This window comes from Haliotis rufescens, unplaced genomic scaffold (assembly GCF_023055435.1).
Source record: "Haliotis rufescens isolate VD_foot unplaced genomic scaffold, xgHalRufe1.0.p SCAF_13, whole genome shotgun sequence".
Taxonomy (NCBI): domain Eukaryota; kingdom Metazoa; phylum Mollusca; class Gastropoda; order Lepetellida; family Haliotidae; genus Haliotis; species Haliotis rufescens.
The window spans coordinates 16,606,384-16,625,074 of NW_025963813.1; the positions used below are offsets into that span (position 1 = coordinate 16,606,384).

The 18,691-nt window shown below is 40.5% G+C and overlaps 2 protein-coding genes across 9 annotated transcripts in view; one reads left to right on the forward strand and one right to left on the reverse strand.

Moving 5' to 3' along the window:
- Positions 1–18,691, reverse strand: part of LOC124124491 — a 174,066-nt gene that overhangs the window by 6,131 nt on the left and 149,244 nt on the right. The window lies entirely within an intron of this gene.
- LOC124124486 (arylsulfatase B-like) lies at positions 938–16,910 on the forward strand. The gene is made up of 14 exons (XM_048394258.1): positions 938–1,351; positions 2,508–2,619; positions 4,966–5,017; positions 6,559–6,662; positions 6,923–7,029; positions 7,837–7,901; positions 8,152–8,253; positions 9,585–9,648; positions 9,907–10,004; positions 10,769–10,905; positions 11,765–11,823; positions 14,060–14,183; positions 14,724–14,866; positions 16,414–16,910. The coding sequence occupies exons 1-14, from the start codon at positions 1,240–1,242 to the stop codon at positions 16,587–16,589; spliced, it is 1,455 nt and encodes a 484-aa protein (XP_048250215.1). The 5' UTR covers positions 938–1,239; the 3' UTR covers positions 16,590–16,910.

The window sequence follows — 18,691 nt, forward strand, 5'->3', positions numbered from 1 at the left end:
CCGACTGACACTATCTTGTCATGAAAAGCGCATTACATTTGCATGTCCTGATAGTGTGACCTGCACCACGTTGCACGTATCTGTGCACGTTGATATAGATAGGTATAAGTATGTCAAACCTGATACAGTCTGACCATCAATGATCAATATCTTTTTAAAGACACACTACTTCAAACTTCAACCGAAAAAATATATCATTTATTGGTGAAATTATCACGCACCTAAATCCTTTTCACTGACCGACTGACACTATCTTGTCATGCACAGCGCATTACATTTGCATGTCCTGATAGTGTGACCTGCACCACGTTGCACGTATCTGTGCACGTTGATATAGATAGGTATAAGTATGTCAAACCTGATACAGTCTGACCATCAATGATCAATATCTTTATAAAGACACACTACTTCAAACTTCAACCGAAAAAATATATCATTTATTGGTGAAATTATCACGCACCTAAATCCTTTTCACTGACCGACTGACACTATCTTGTCATGCACAGCGCATTACATTTGCATGTCCTGATAGTGTGACCTGCACCACGTTGCACGTATCTGTGCACGTTGATATAGATAGGTATAAGTATGTCAAACCTGATACAGTCTGACCATCAATGATCAATATCTTTATAAAGACACACTACTTCAAACTTCAACCGAAAAAATATATCATTTATTGGTGAAATTATCACGCACCTAAATCCTTTTCACTGACCGACTGACACTATCTTGTCATGCACAGCGCATTACATTTGCATGTCCTGATAGTGTGACCTGCACCACGTTGCACGTATCTGTGCACGTTGATATAGATAGGTATAAGTATGTCAAACCTGATACAGTCTGACCATCAATGATCAATATCTTTATAAAGACACACTACTTCAAACTTCAACCGACAAAAATATATCATTTATTGGTGAAATTATCACGCACCTAAATCCTTTTCACTGACCGACTGACACTATCTTGTCATGCACAGCGCATTACATTTGCATGTCCTGATAGTGTGACCTGCACCACGTTGCACGTATCTGTGCACGTTGATATAGATAGGTATAAGTATGTCAAACCTGATACAGTCTGACCATCAATGATCAATATCTTTATAAAGACACACTACAGCATCAGTAAGCTGTAGGAGGCGTTACAGCGCTTCACACACAGGCGTTCTTTGCATATTATACCGCTAATACCAGCTGTTTCTCGCACAGTATCGGAGATCTGTTCACAACAATGGCGTGTCGCGGAATAGCAGTATTGGCTGTGTTGCTGTGGGCTACAACGAGCACCTCTTCTTCATCTCCACAGCGCCCCAACATTGTGTTCATCGTAGCTGACGACCTAGGTAAGCTGGACTGATGATGATTAATGTCATGCTGAATTAATACGATACTCTCTCGCAGCTCCTGAACCATAATCATTTGCCCTTCTGCCCAGCCCTTACTGTAATCATATCACTGATTGTACCCTCCAAGTTATATATTTTCAGAGACTAAGCGTTAGTCTAGAAATCTGACAATGTGTGCACGCTTGTCGAAGATCCATCGATCCTATGTTCACATTATTTGCTGTGATAAACCTCATTAAGACTGCAATACATCTTGCATTTCAATTATTTATTGGAGCTTTTATCAACGTTTGGATGTACAATTTCACATTGAAGGCTCACCATGTGATGCATGGCGAAACGCCATCTCGATTAAACAACGTAACAGCTGTTATGGCGATCACATGTTATTGACGTCTTGTCCGCGAGATTTTAGAGATGTTTCCTGAAGTATATCAATCCTGCGGACACGTTTCCTTATTTGTTTATTGTTTAACGCCTTTCTCAGCAATATGCCAGCTGTATAACGCCCCACCGGTGGTACCCGTTGCACACACATGCAAAGGCAAGTCAAACGTTCAGCTTAAAAACAACACGGGAACGTTTGGTACCTGTCAAAATAGGGAATTGCATCGGACATAGTTCTTGTCACTGGTTCGTGCAATTGTGAAATGTCCCCTACATGATTACCAAAAAAACGTTTTTAAAGCTTTGCTTTTGATGTGAAGAATGTGTTTAAATTTATATTTTTGACGCTGAACATGAGAATGAAACCAAATATTATGGATGGCCTTTGCCACAGGTCAGCCCTTAAGCTCTTTCAACAGGTCCGTCCTATCCGCATATGCATTACAGAGTGTAACAGGAAACTGGGGTTGTTATGTGTAAGTTTGAACTGGGGACTGTTTACTGAGTGAGTGAGTATGTTTTAAGCAGCGTATAGCAATATTCCAGCAATGTCACGACGAGGGACACCAGAAATGGGCTTCACACATTGTACCCGTGTCGGGAATCGAACCCGGGTCTTCGACGTGACGAGAGAACGCTTTAACCACTAGGTTACCCGACCGCCCCTGTGGTTTGTTTAGAGGTGTGTTGCGTGTTGGTCGTAGTAATTAATATCGTATTCAATTTTGTTAGGTATCCTCCATATTGTCAGCGTGTTGTATTTCAGGCTGGAATGACGTTGGCTTTAGGAACCCTGACATCCTCTCCCCAAACATAGACAAGCTGGCCAGAGAAGGGGTCATCCTCAACAGTTCCTACGTCCAGCCTGTCTGTAGTCCGTATGTTGCTTTATGGCATCGATGATGTCATTGTTAAAATATCCTCCATGATTACTGTTATAATTTTTTTCTATAACGGTATAAGGTCCGGGGTTCATACCAAAAGACGTTAAAAGATGGTACTTGTTGTTACCCTGTCTGGCCCTCGGCATTAAGGGGCTAAAACAAGGACTGGTCGGCTCGGAGTCAGTATGCTGTGTGTGAGTGGGGTATTCATGTTAAACTGCGACATGGTATCTCAGTGAGCTAGCACTATAAGGCGGCATCAGTACGGACTATTTCAAGCAGCCACACACACACGCACACACACACATGCACGGCGCTATATAAGTGCAATAATCTTGGACGCGACGTTAAACACAATTTCAACTCACCTCGCCTTTTCTATAGGGCATCGACGATATCATGGTAAAAATATACTCCATGATTACTGTTATAATTATTCTTTATAACTCTATTAAATTGGGAGCAGTGGGGGCAATAGCAATAGAGTTAGTGAGTGAGTTAGTGAATGGGTGGTTGGGTAATTGCGTGAGTGAAAACTCTAACGAAGAATGAGTGTAGAAAAAGCACAAACAAAAAGCTTGCCAAACTCTATTGACAGTTATTTTGGGCTACCCTGTCTTGAACTGGCTGTCATTATATCATTGACACGCCTTGAAACTAAGTTGGGTCAAATCTTGGATTTGAACCCACAATCATAGATTTATGGCAAGTCTAAAGGAGGCAACTTTAGTAGCAAAAGCAGAAGCAGTAGCAGCAGGAGTAGCAGTAGTAGTGACAGTAGTAGTAACAGTCGTAGTAGTAACAGTCGTAGTAGTAGTAGTAGTAACAGTAGTTGTAGTAGTAACAGTAGTAGTAACAGTAGTTGTAGTAGTAACAGTAGTACTAACAGTAGTTGTAGTAGTAACAGTAGTAGTAACAGTAGTTGTAGTAGTAACAGTAGTACTAACAGTAGTTGTAGTAGTAACAGTAGTACTAACAGTAGTTGTAGTAGTAACAGTAGTACTAACAGTAGTTGTAGTAGTAACAGTAGTACTAACAGTAGTTGTAGTAGTAACAGTAGTAGTAACAGTAGGAGTAACAGTAGTAGTAACAGTAGTAGTAACAGTAGCAGTAACAGTAGTAGTAACAGTAGCAGTGACAGTAGTGACAGTAGTTGTAGTAGTAACAGTAGTAGTAACAGTAGTTGTAGTAGTAACAGTAGTACTAACAGTAGTTGTAGTAGTAACAGTAGTACTAACAGTAGTTGTAGTAGTAACAGTAGTAGTAACAGTAGTAGTAACAGTAGTAGTAACAGTAGGAGTAACAGTAGTAGTAACAGTAGTAGTAACAGTAGTAGTAACAGTAGCAGTAACAGTAGTTGTAGTAGTAACTGTAGTAGTAACAGTACTTGTAGTAGTAACAGTAGTAGTAACAGTAGTAGTAACAGTAGTAGTAACAGTAGGAGTAACAGTAGTAGTAACAGTAGTAGTAACAGTAGTAGTAACAGTAGCAGTAACAGTAGCAGTGACAGTAGTGACAGTAGTTGTAGTAGTAACAGTAGTAGTAACAGTAGTTGTAGTAGTAACAGTAGTAGTAATAGTAGTAGTAACAGTAGTAGTAACAGTAGTTGTAGTAGTAACTGTAGTAGTAACAGTACTTGTAGTAGTAACAGTAGTAGTAACAGTAGTAGTAACAGTAGTTGTAGTAGTAACAGTAGTAGTAACAGTAGTTGTAGTAGTAGTAGTAACAGTAGTAGTAGTAGCAGTAGTAGTAGTAGTGGTAGTAGTAGCAGTAGTAGAAGCAGTTGCAGTATTAGCAACAGTAGTAGTAACAGTAGTAGTGGTAGTATTAGTGGCAGTAGTAGAGGTAGTAGTAGTGATGGTAGTAGTAGTAGCAGCAGTAGTAGTATTAGTAGCAGCAGCAACAGTAGTAGCAGTACAAGTAGCATCAGTATTAGTAGCGGTAGTGGTAGTGGTAGCAGCAGCGGTAGTCGCAGCAGTACAAGGTCTTCAGCAACCCATGCTTGCCCTGAAAGGCGACTATGCATGTCGTAAGAGACGACTAACGGGATCGGGTGGTCAGGCTCGCTGACTTGGTTGATGCATGTCATCGATCCCAATTGCGTGTATCGATGCTCATGATATCAATCGCTGGATTGTCTGGTCCTGACTCGACTATATACAGACCGCCGTCATATAGCTGGAATATTGCTGAGTGCGGCGTTAAACCCCAAAAAACAAACAAAAAGTAGCATCTGGAGTTGCAGTAGCGCTAGTAGTAATACATGTAGCAGTAGTAATAGCAACAGCAGCACCAGTAGTTGGTAATTTGTTTCTGAATGTGTTACTCCTCGTGTTTCAGATCTCGCAATGCTTTCATGACAGGTGTATATCCTTTCAAAGTGGGTCTTCAGGTAGGAAGTTTCACTTAGCTTGTGGTTACACGCATTTGAATTACCCAAAAGCGTAAGAAAATATAAAATTTGGACAAGAAGGATGCTTACAACGAATAAATAAGAGACACAAACACACAAGGTTAATGTGTCTTGTTTGCGCGCTCGATGACCTGTCTGAATACTTTGCCACATTCTTGATTGAATGATTCGTGTTGAACTCCCTCTTGCTTGAATGATTCGTGTTGAACTCCCTCTTGCTTGAATTATTCGTGTTGAACTCCCTCTTGCTTGAATGATTAGTGTTGAACTCCCTCTTGCTTGAATAATTCGTGTTGATCTCCCTCTTGCTTGAATGATTAGTGTTGAACTCCCTCTTACTTGAATAATTCGTGTTGAACTCACTCTTGCTTGAATGATTCGTGTTGAACTCCCTCTTGCTTGAATGATTCGTGTTGAACTCCCTCTTGCTTGAATAATTAGTGTTGATCTCCCTCTTACTTGAATAATTCGTGTTGATCTCCCTCTTACTTGAATGATTCGTGTTGAACTCCCTCTTGCTTGAATGATTCGTGTTGAACTCCCTCTTGTTTGAATGATTCGTGTTGAACTCCCTCTTGCTTGAATAATTAGTGTTCATCTCCCTCTTACTTGAATAATTCGTGTTGAACTCCCTCTTACTTGAATGATTCGTGTTGAACTCCCTCTTGCTTGAATGATTCGTGTTGAACTCCCTCTTGTTTGAATGATTCGTGTTGAACTCCCTCTTACTTGAATGATTCGTGTTGATCTCCCTCTTGCTTGAATAATTCGTGTTGATCTCCCTCTTGCTTGAATGATTCCTGTTGAACTCCCTCTTGCTTGAATGATTCGTGTTGAACTCCCTCTTACTTGAATAATTCGTGTTGATCTCCCTCTTGCTTGAATAATTCGTGTTGATCTCCCTCTTGCTTGAATAATTCGTGTTGAACTCCCTCTTACTTGAATGATTCGTGTTGAACTCCCTCTTGCTTGAATGATTCGTGTTGAACTCCCTCTTGCTTGAATTATTCGTGTTGAACTCCCTCTTACTTGAATAATTCGTGTTGAACTCCCTCTTACTTGAATGATTCGTGTTGAACTCCCTCTTGCTTGAATGATTCGTGTTGAACTCCCTCTTGCTTGAATGATTCGTGTTGAACTCCCTCTTACTTGAATAATTCGTGTTGATCTCCCTCTTGCTTGAATAATTCGTGTTGAACTCCCTCTTGCTTGAATGATTCGTGTTGAACTCCCTCTTACTTGAATGATTCGTGTTGAACTCGCTCTTGCTTGAATGATTCGTGTTGAACTCCCTCTTACTTGAATGATTCGTGTTGAACTCGCTCTTGCTTGAATGATTCGTGTTGAACTCCCTCTTGTTTGAATAATTCGTGTTGAACTCCCTCTTCCTTGAATGATTCGTGTTGAACTCCCTCTTGCTTGAATGATTCGTGTTGATCTCCCTCTTGCTTTAATAATTCGTGTTGAACTCCCTCTTGCTTGAATGATTCGTGTTGAATCCGCACATTTGTTTGTTGCAGCACATAGTCATCTGGCAGTGGCAAAACGTCTGTTCCCCTTTGAACCACACCTTTCTGCCTCAAGTGTTGAAAGGCCTGGGCTATGCAACTCACATCGTGGGCAAGTTAGTGTTGGCGCATAAGTTACCTTACTGAAACACTTGTAAAGATGTTCGCGCAATTGTAATGATTATCATCATTAATCCTTTCAGTCTTTTACCAGAGTTTCGTAATTCTACAATTATGTGACATATTGTTGCGTTTTAGTAAAGTAACACCTTGATCGACAAAAAGCTATGAATTTCTGTACTGCTTATCTATTTGGCATTTTAATGGTGTTCAACGGTTTTTTAACGAAACGCAATTTTCGGTTCTTGTTTCCAAGATGGCATCTCGGCTTCTGCAACTGGGACTGCACGCCCACCTTCCGAGGCTTCGATAGCTTCTTCGGCTACTACAACTCTCGCGAGGACTACTACAGCCATAAACTGTGTAAGTACAACATAGATTTAGTTACTACTCGATTTTAAAGTGAAGGTCAAACATCATTCGCCTTTTCTATTGGACGAGAGGCGCGTCACGTGACCCTAGAGGTGAAGGACACATGTTGACGTTCAAATGTCTTTTTGTCGAGACGGGTTTTCATAATGACGTAAACATCGCCACTTCCAAATTCCTGGGAAACCCCTTGGGATTCCCTGCATGAAAACAAATTGCTGTTGTTTAAGTACTCACACATATACATGATTGAAAGATTGTTGTGTTATTGATTGTCATTTATGATTGTTGGTTTGTGATAAGTTATGACAGACATATCTCAACGGAAAGATGATGAAGATAATATAAGCCACCCTTCATGTTTATCAACCTTCAGCTCTGTAGTCTGAATACTTCATTGTGGTGTTAGGAATGGTCTCTGAGGTCGGTGGGATACCCGAAGACCCGGGTTCGATGGGAACAATGTGTGAAGGCCATTTCTGGTGTCCCCCACCGTGATATTGCTTGAATATTCCTGAAAGCGGCGTGAAAACCATACTCACTCACGCTGGTGTCCCCACCCCCACCCCGGACGTGATATTGCTGGAATATTGCCGAAAGCGGCATGAATGAACCAGTGCAATCACAACAATGTGACAGTCAATTTTATGCCCCCCCTCCTCTTGTAATTTTAATGAGCATCCAACGTCTGTGAAACATCTCATGTGTTCACTATTACTACATTTATGCAAAACATGTACTTGTGTGAGTGTCGACGAAGTTGTCTGGACTTTGCCGCTGACCCCGGTGCTTGTATTACAGCAGGATATTTGGACTTCCGGGATGACCAGAAAGCTGCGTGGCAGTACGAAGGCCAGTATTCTGCGGTATGTGTGTGTGACGTCACTCAAGTGATGACATGAAATATACAACGAATACAATGTTTATATGACGAAATAATTGTTCATTGTTGTCATACACAGGACTACAGTTTAATGTACTTTTGTTCAATATCTCAAAGTTAGTGAGAGCTCATACATCTTTGGAAATCATATGATATATTATTTAATGATACTCCATACAAAACGGTATTATGTTAATACACACTTTCGTACAAAGTTCGACTTTGGTTTCCAGAACCTGTACTCCCAGAAGATTGTCAGTGTTATTGAAAAACATGACAAGAGCCGACCATTGTTCCTCTATCTGCCGTTCCAGTCTGTGCACTCTCCAACACAGGTACTGTGTCACCCACAGGTACACTGACACAGACACACAGGTACACTGACACAGACACACAGGTACACTGACATAGACACACAGGTACACTGACATAGACACACAGGTACACTGACACAGACACACAGGTACACTGACACAGACACACAGGTACACTGACACAGACACACAGGTACACTGACACAGACACACAGGTACACTGACACACACACACAGGTACACTGACACAGACACTCAGGTACGCTGACACAGACACACATGTACACTGACACAGACACACAGGTACACTGACACAGACACACAGGTACACTGACACACACACACACAGGTACACTGACATAGACACACAGGTACACTGACACAGACACACACACAGGTACACTGACACAGACACACAGGTACACTGACACACACACACAGGTATACTGACACGGACACACAGGTACACTGACATAGACACACATGTACACTGACACACACACACACACAGGTACACTGACACAGACACACAGGTACACTGACACAGAAACACAGGTACACTGACACACACACACAGGTACACTGACACGGACACGGACACACAGGTAGACTGACACAGACACACAGGTACACTGACACACACACACAGGTACACTGACACACACACACAGGTACACTGACACGGACACACAGGTACACTGACACAGACACACAGGTACACTGACACACACACACACAGGTACACTGACACAGACACACAGGTACACAGACAGACACACAGGTACACTGACACAGACACACAGGTACACTGACATAGACACACATGTACACTGACACACACGCACACAGGTACAATGACACAGACACACAGGTACACAGACAGACACACAGGTACTGAAACATCAGACACCCTTCTACTCTGTAAGTGACTGTATTTTGAATGTCACATTCACAAATCAAGCTAAAGATTTCGTGTGTATCCCCTCCACGTTCTTCGTGCGTCCTTGACAGATTACTTCTGATCAAGTATCCAGTGATCCACGGTAACTGCTGAGGAGCTGTTTTGACGAAACTTGCATATTTAAATTCTAATCTCAAGGCACTCTATCTGGTATAAGGCCACACGAGACGGACGTGTAAGCAGTAGAGCCCAGGAAGGCACATAACACAGCTCTGAACCAACAGACTTCCCCGAAGGGACCCCATCACTTGGCATCAAGTCTGAAGACATTCTGATACAAGATGGACATGGGTGCTATGTGTGTCACTATTATTATCTGTTTGATAACAGCAGGAATGGTTAACACCATCCCACAAAGCGTTAATTGTGATTCTCTTCCCATGTTTTACAGGCTCCGGAACGCTATGTTAATCTGTACAAGAATGTTAACAACGAAGGAAGGCGGGTTTTCAGCGGTACGTATCATGTTCCGTAAATGCTCTATCATTTCAATGATTGATCACTGCAATGGTCTGCGAGGCATTGGTATGGCGTTTAGGGAAGATATGACATATTTAGACTACTTGTTCAATTAGTTGTATGACATGACGTCCCCAAAATATGTTTAACATACAGCAATGGAAGTTCACTATTTTAATGACGTTCCAGGCAATTTCAATTAAAGAGACGTCTTGTCCACTGAACTCTTTATATGTTATTGTTGTATCCATCAGGAATGGTCTCTGCTCTCGATGAAGCGATTGGCAACGTAACCGCTGCTCTCAAACAAACCGGTCTCTATGACAACACACTGTTTCTCTTGACGACGGATGTGAGTTGCATATTTCTGTAGTGTCTTATACACTTCTCTTACACTTGTTTCGGCAATTAGTACCGCGAACCCTCGTTAGTCCAGACTCCGTTATGACGGAAACTCAACGTTCCAGACGATTCACATCAAGAACGTCAAACATTCTACAATGGTGAGGTGAGGTGAAATGGGTTTGACGTCGCGTGCAAGATTATTGCACTTATGTAGCGACGTAAATGCCATACGTAGGTATATGCTATACATAGGTAAACGCTGTAGGTAGGTAAATGCTGTACTTCGGTAAATGCTATACTTCGGTAAATGCTGTACCTAGGCAAATGCTGTACTTAGGTAAATGCTATACTCAGGTAAATGCTGTACTCAGGTAAATGCTGTACTCTGGTAAATGCTGTACTTACGTAAATGCTATATTTAGGCAAATGCTATACTTCGGTAAATGCTATACTTCGGTAAATGCCATACTCAGGTAAAAGCTATACATAGGTACATGCTATACACAGGTAAATGCAATACACAGGTCAATGCTATACACAGGTCAATGCTATACACAGGTAAATGCTATACACAGGTAAATGCTATACTCAGGTAAATGCTATACGTTTTGGGGTGGAGAGAAAACAGATATGAACATACCGCGATACAAAAAACACAATGCTGACCTTGACTGTGCACAGTTCCTTATTTCAGTCACATTTCCAGAAGGTTTCGATCAAACTGGAATATGACTTTTCATTGTGTGTATACTGCATGTTACATGCTGCCAGAATGGAGCCGAGATCTTCAGCCACGGCAACAACTGGCCCCTGAGAGGGGGGAAACATTCCATCTGGGAGGGGGGCACGAGGGGCACGGCGTTCCTACACGGGGCGGGGCTCAAGAAGACTGGCTACACCTATAACGGGTGAGATGGACTGTTTGTAGTATTGATGTTGGGCTGTTTTTATTGTTTTGTTTGATTCTCAGTCGAATGCTGAGCATCAGAGGGAGAGTCGATCAGAATAAATCTAATATTGTCCATGCCAGTTTCATGTGACGTAGTTCCAACTTAGATGACTTGCTTGTCAAGTAACATGTGTAGCATTCATTCATTTCCAAATGACAACTTTATCAGGTCACAAGATAAACATATTATTGGTCCAGTAGCGACAAGTGTTCATTTATTATGCCTTTTCCCGTACATCGTCACGCTCGTTCTCTGGAATAATTTCCAACATAAAGTGTTATTTCACACGAAAGATAAAAACAGTATTTCATCATATATTATATGTTCAGATGAAAACAGTATCTCATCATATATATGTTCAGATAAAAACAGTACTTCATGTTATATTTGCAGATAAAAAAGTATCAAATGTGTTCAGATAAAAACAGTATGTCATCACATATTTTCTGATAAAAACAGTATCTCATCACATATTTTCTGATAAAAACAGTATCTCATCACATATTTTCAAATACAAACAGTATCTCATCACATATTTTCAGATAAAAACACTATCTCATCACATATTTTCGGATAAAAACAGTATCTCATCATATATTTTCGGATAAAAACGGTACATGTATCGCATCATATTTTTCATCACTAAATAATAAATTGACTCAGCTGACCTACTTGTGATCGTAAAACGAACATATATAATGATAGTTTGCATTAAAGGTTCCAAATGAACTCATTCACTCGGGAGAGGAATTCCTCTTAGCTCCTATGCTATTCTCTAACATCGTCATCATGCTGGTATTATTGTCCCTGCTCACAGAATGATCCATGCAGTGGACTGGATGCCGACTCTCATCTCTGCTGCAGGGGGGACCCCAGGTGAGGGAACATATTTTGTACCAAAGTGGTAAACTTGACCTTTATCGCTTTGGGCTTTGTTGTTTCATCAAACAGACACTTGGTGATATAACTGACACAATGTTGTTTAAAGCCGCTGTATTTTCAGCATCATACCCGTGCTGTGCTTGTTGGGTTCACCAAATCTATAAACGTCTTTGAACTGTATCACTTCGTGCTTTCCTTCAATAATAGTGAGTTAGTTGGGTTGTACACCGCTTTTAACAGTATTCCAGTTTTCTCACGGCGTGTCAACTGAATGTGGAAGGAAAGTGATGCAGGTCTTAGACGTTTACCACTTCGGTGAAACCCACGAGCACAGGTATGGTGCCGACAAACCTTGAAACATAATCGGGGCGAATAGGGATTCGAACCCACAATCATAAGTTTCTGGTTTGCCCAAGGGACGCAACTCTGCACAGCGAATTGCGGCGCCTGAGACGACTGGGTCACCGTGCCCCCTCCTCCAACAGTAAGCTGACACGCCGTGATATAAGTGAATTACTGTTCCAACCTTGCACTGGTATGGTACTGAAAAACATCAACTAACACATAATCAGGGCGAATCATGAGAAACACATCATAATGTGCGTAAGTGATTTGCACAGGATGTGAGCGTGAGCTAAATGTGGGAGGAAAACCCGAAGTGGCGCTGGTGTTGTAGACACTTCAGTGAAACCAACTTATGGCATGGCGTTGATAAACTGAGAATCATTATGACGGCGAATATTGGTTTCGAACCCACGAAGTTTCTGACGCGACCATGCAAGGAACGCAACTATGCTCAGCTTTTGACGACCGGGGGGCACCAGTGTCCCTCCCCTCATCTTATTTATAAACAATCAATGAGGATTTCAATTAGGTTTGGTTTGTTTTACGCCGCATCCAGCAATATTCCAAGCTTTATAATGGCGGTCTATAAATAATCGAGTCTCGACCAGACAATTACCTCCCTTGTTGAAGCGTTTGTAAAATATATCTTTAGTCCAGTGTATGGAATTTAACATGACTACAAAAGATCAGTGATGACGTGAAATAATTATATTTGTAATGTCTCTTATTTATTTTAGCTTTTCCTATAAAGTAAAGGGTACAAAAGATCACAGATGACGTGAAATAATTATATTTTTATTATGTCTTATTTATTTGATCTTTTCCTATAAAGTAAAGGGTACAAAAGATCACAGATGACGTGAAATAATTATATTTTTATTATGTCTTATTTATTTGATCTTTTCCTATAAAGTAAAGGGTACAAAAGATCACAGATGACGTGAAATAATTATATTTTTATTATGTCTTATTTATTTGATCTTTTCCTATAAAGTAAAGGGTACAAAAGATCAGAGATGACGTGAAATAATTATGTTTTTATTATGTCTTATTTATTTGATCTTTTCCTATAAAGTAAAGGGTACAAAAGATCACAGATGACGTGAAATAATTATATTTTTATTATGTCTTATTTATTTGATCTTTTCCTATAAAGTAAAGGGTACAAAAGATCAGAGATGACGTGAAATAATTATATTTTTATTATGTCTTATTTATTTGATCTTTTCCTATAAAGTAAAGGGTACAAAAGATCACAGATGACGTGAAATAATTATATTTTTATTATGTCTTATTTATTTGATCTTTTCCTATAAAGTAAAGGGTACAAAAGATCAGAGATGACGTGAAATAATTATATTTTTATTATGTCTTATTTATTTGATCTTTTCCTATAAAGTAAAGGGTACAAAAGATCAGAGATGACGTGAAATAATTATATTTTTATTATGTCTTATTTATTTGATCTTTTCCTATAAAGTAAAGGGTACAAAAGATCAGAGATGACGTGAAATAATTATATTTTTATTATGTCTTATTTATTTGATCTTTTCCTATAAAGTAAAGGGTACAAAAGATCAGAGATGACGTGAAATAATTATATTTTTATTATGTCTTATTTATTTGATCTTTTCCTATAAAGTAAAGGGTACAAAAGATCAGAGATGACGTGAAATAATTATATTTTTATTATGTCTTATTTATTTGATCTTTTCCTATAAAGTAAAGGGTACAAAAGATCACAGATGACGTGAAATAATTATATTTTTATTATGTCTTATTTATTTTATCTTTTCCTATAAAGTAAAGGGTACAAAAGATCAGAGATGACGTGAAATAATTATATTTTTATTATGTCTTATTTATTTGATCTTTTCCTATAAAGTAAAGGGTATCGATGGGATTGATCAGTGGCAAGCTGTTAGCACAGGAGGACCCTCAAAGAGGTCAGAGTTCATCTACAATCTAGACGACTACGTCATACCACTACAAGGGCAAGCAGGCATAAGGTGAGTGGGTGAGTGAGTGAGTTTGGTTTAATGCCACTTTGACCGGTGTTTCTGTTCTGTCATTGGGAATTGAACCCATGCAATATTCCAGTAATATCACGGCGGGGGACACCAAAAATGGGCTTCACACATTGTACCCATGTTGGGAATCGAACCCATGCCTTCGGCGTGATGAGCGAACGCTTTAACCACTAGGCTACCCGACCACCCCTAATATTGTTAAGTAGCTGTAGGAGTGAACGCGAACCCCAATTCATCTCACCTCATCTGTTACCTTTTAAACACCATATTCCATTTAGGGATGCTGTTAGGCCTCATCATCGGTTAACGCTGCCAATAACATTTGTACAGATTACAATTAACATGTAATGATTGGATGTATGAAACACAACAGCTGTGAAACTGGCCTCTAGTGGTTGTTAGGTTATGAGAATTAACGCAATTATCACACCTTTCGCTTTCATATCAACGGCGATGCCATCTTTTATCATGAGCGCGCACAGAGGGAAACAAGCAGCCTCAATATCCGTGTCTTTGCAGGATGGGGGACTATAAGCTGTTGCTGGGATACCCCGGAACTCAGGATGGATGGCATCGTCCCATGAACAACACCAAGGATGACATATACGAGAAGCACCTGTACGACCCTCAGGGAAAGGAGACACACTTGTTCAACCTCAAAGGTACACAGATCGGAGTCCAAATGTTGAACCAATTTGTAAAGTACGATACAAAGCACAAATCACCAATGGAGTGAAAAACTGAAATATGAATAACACACCAACGTAACCTATGTCGCTTGACATCCCTGAAGTAAACCGAAAGAACAATACAATGTTTAATATTTTGTTCATATTTAAACCTAGAATAGTGAAACACCTCTTAGTACATATTTCCACTTAAATAGACATTTAAAAATCGTATCCTCTGTTTATTTGTTTGTTTATTTGTTGTTTATCGCTGCACTCAGCAATATTCCAGCTATATGAAGACGGTCTGTAAATAATCAAGTCTGGATCAGAAAATCCAGTGATTGATTTCATGAGCATCGATCCACGCAATTGGGATACGATGACATGCATCAACCAGGTCAGCGAGCCTGACCACCCGATCCTGTTAGTCGCCTCTTACGACACGCTTAGTCGCCTTTCACAGCAAGCATGGGTTGCTGTCATCATATTCTACCCCGTATCTCCAAGGGTCCGTATCCCCTATGAATGTTCTGACGAAACACGTGGGATTGGCGGTGTGTGTAACAGCTCTGTAAGTGTATGTGTAAACTACAATCTGTCTGTGCTGCTCCGACAGCGAAAGGTGTTTCAATGCCGTCCGCGTTAACCAAACAACGTTTGGCGCTTGGCATAAAGGCATGAGGTGAGGTGAAATTGGGTTTAAAGCCGTGTACAAGATTATTGAACTTATATAGCGACGTGCATGCACGCATGTGTGTGTACTAGTCCGGACTGAAGCCGATTTATAGTGCTAGCTCACTGCGATACCATGCCGCAGTTTAACATGAACACCACACTCAGACACAGTATACTGACTCCGAGCCGACCAGTCCTTGTTTTAGCCGAGCGCCAGACAGGGTAACAACAAGTACCATCTTTTAACGTCTTTTGGTATGACGGTCAGGGATCGAACCCCGGACCTTTAGCTCTCTGGGCGGACGCTCTACCACCCAAGCACGGGGGCGGTCCCTGAAGGGATAACACAAGGACTGGTATCTCAGTGGAGTAGCGCTATCATACTGGCACAGATCCAGACTAGTACAAGCGTTTCTATGGCCTAAAAATACAATGTCAAGAATAAACCATGTTGATTGGTTGAGCTTAGAATGTCAGTGTCTGTGATCACAATGAATCTCGTATGATTTGGTATGTGATCTGTCATTATATTGAAGCTTACCAGTCATTATAAGACATAACTGATAAATGATTTGTCAAAGAACATAAGAAGCTATTCGTGATCATTATTTTTCATTTATGCAAATTGTGTGAGTGGCGGGTTCTTCTGGGAGAGCAGGACATGCTCACCCTTCCACGAATGCCTGGTGTCATCATTGATTTTCAGTGATCCTTTAATATAATTTTCAGTACAATTGTCTTTTATGCCCAAAGGAATCTGTTTGTTAATTGACATTGACGATTTACATAAAAATTTCAGCGTTTCTCTGTTAATGTATTTAAACCAGTTGACCTATAGAGCCGTTTCGTTTTCACTTTCTCAGATGATCCCCTGGAAAAACATGATCTTGCAGAAGCCATGCCAGAAATGGTTGCTAAGCTACGAGAGCGCCTTCTTGAATATAAGAGACATATGGTTCCAGCCAACTACCCTGACCACCCTGACCCAAAAGGGGACCCCAAGAGATACAACAACACATGGACGCCAGGGTGGTGCTGACGTCATGGGGAGTGCTGTGAACGTCATCGTCATTGTACTGATCAGTCGTGGGAACTAACGCGATGTGCGTGCACTGTACAGTCAATGTTTCACTACACTAGTAACTACTAGAAAAGAAGGTCGCCATGCAACAAAAATACATTACATCTGTCTATACATTTGTACAGAGTTCACAAATGTATTTGGCTTGACCGTTTTCATTTTTATAATGCTTTGCGCTTGTCATTTTTTATGGCTTCTTGTGTTTAAATGATGAGCTAATACCGATGAAGCCAAGATGCAAATTGTGTTTTTTTATGCTGTGAATAAATATTTCTATTACATGTTTGTACATTTGCAAAATAATTTAGGCCAAACATATGCTGATCATAAGAATAATCAACTTCAACTCGAAATCAGAAAAGATGTGTTTTTTTGTGCTCAAGTCGACCTCCAAACACATGGAATGAGATTCGAACCGGTACAGCGTTGTGTTTGATTATCTCATGTTGTCAGTGTTTCAGTATTGTAACGGCCTCTGATCCTTTCTCTGAAGGAAACCACGAGACGGCCTCAATACATTGTGTCATTTAACGTTGTGTTTGATTGATCGGGTGGTCAATTTGGCTGACTGGATTGATGCTTGTCATCGAATCCCAATTGCGTAGATCGATGCTGATGATGTCAATCACTGGATTTTCTGGTCAATTATTTACAGACCGTCGTCATATAGCTGGAATAGTGCGGCGTTAAACAAGAACCAAACAAACACATGCATGCACTAAAACCTTGCACTGTAGCGAACTAATTGTATCGTATACAATTCAATGACTTACACAACACAAAGGATGGATCGTTGTGGTGACGATTTCTAATTTTAGTCAAATAATGATATGTGACCATGTGCAACGGACGGAGGTCAAATCAGCTCTAGTTGAGTGAACCTTTCTGGAACCTACACTCATTGGCAGACATTGTAGGTACAGCTAACGCCGATGGTCGAAATATAAGAACCTGGATAGTTCCGTCTCCTGGTTATCCTACACTGGTATTAATGCCTAAAAATACATCTTACTGTATAGATAATAGCAATTTCAAAACATTATTTTGAATTTGAAATATTTTTTTCTTCTACTCTGTTCAATATGTGTTGGCTATCTTTGTGTTTTGATCGATCTGATTAATTGTTTGTTGTTTAACGCTTTCACACTTTTAGAACAATCCCAGCTACATATGACAGCGGTCTATAAACAATCGAGTCTGGACCCGACAATCCAGTGACTGACAACATGAGCATCGTTCCTCGTATTTGGGATACGATGGCATACAGATAACCACCCTGTCCATGTAGTCACCTCTAACGACAAGCGTATGGTGCTGGGGACCTATATTCTTACCCGGAATCCCTACGGGAGCGATGGAGGTGTTCATGGCCCATCGGATACCACAACGGTCAACAGTCCTTTTTTCTGATGGAAGACGGTATTCAACTCCGTGAGGTATTGACGATAATGTTGAATGGGTATTCAATGAGTGTTCAACTGAGTGAGTGAGTGAGTTGGGTTTAATGCAGCTTTGAACAATATTCCAGTAAAATCATGGCGGTTCAGCTTCAGTGGAGGAAAGCACGAAACGATGCAGGTCTTAGACATTCACCACTTTGGTGAAACCCACAAGCACGGGTCGGATGCTGACAAACCTACAACCATATCGTGGTTATCCGGGATTCGAACCCACACTCCCAGGTTTCTGCCGAATGTAACATGTCTAAAATGAGGACTTCTAGTTTTACTTGTTTAACTCTTCTTTCAAAGAAACTATAGTTTAAATTATCCTTGGAGGTAATGAATGCAATTGATCGAGGCAAGTGTTCAATGATCCTATGACCTTTTACAATCACAATACTGTGAAGTCTAGTCCTCAAAAGTTCATTCGCTGTTTGTCGGGATGGGAGACAATGGCAGGGAATTAATCGCTCTTGGCCAGACGTAAGTTGTAGGGTTAAGAAGCAACTCTCATTAACTGCGTACTGAAGGTACCACGTTGAGAAGAAAACTAGGGGCACTCTAGACGTCTAGACTCCTTCAGATGATATCATACTACCCCTCCAGCCAAACAAGCCT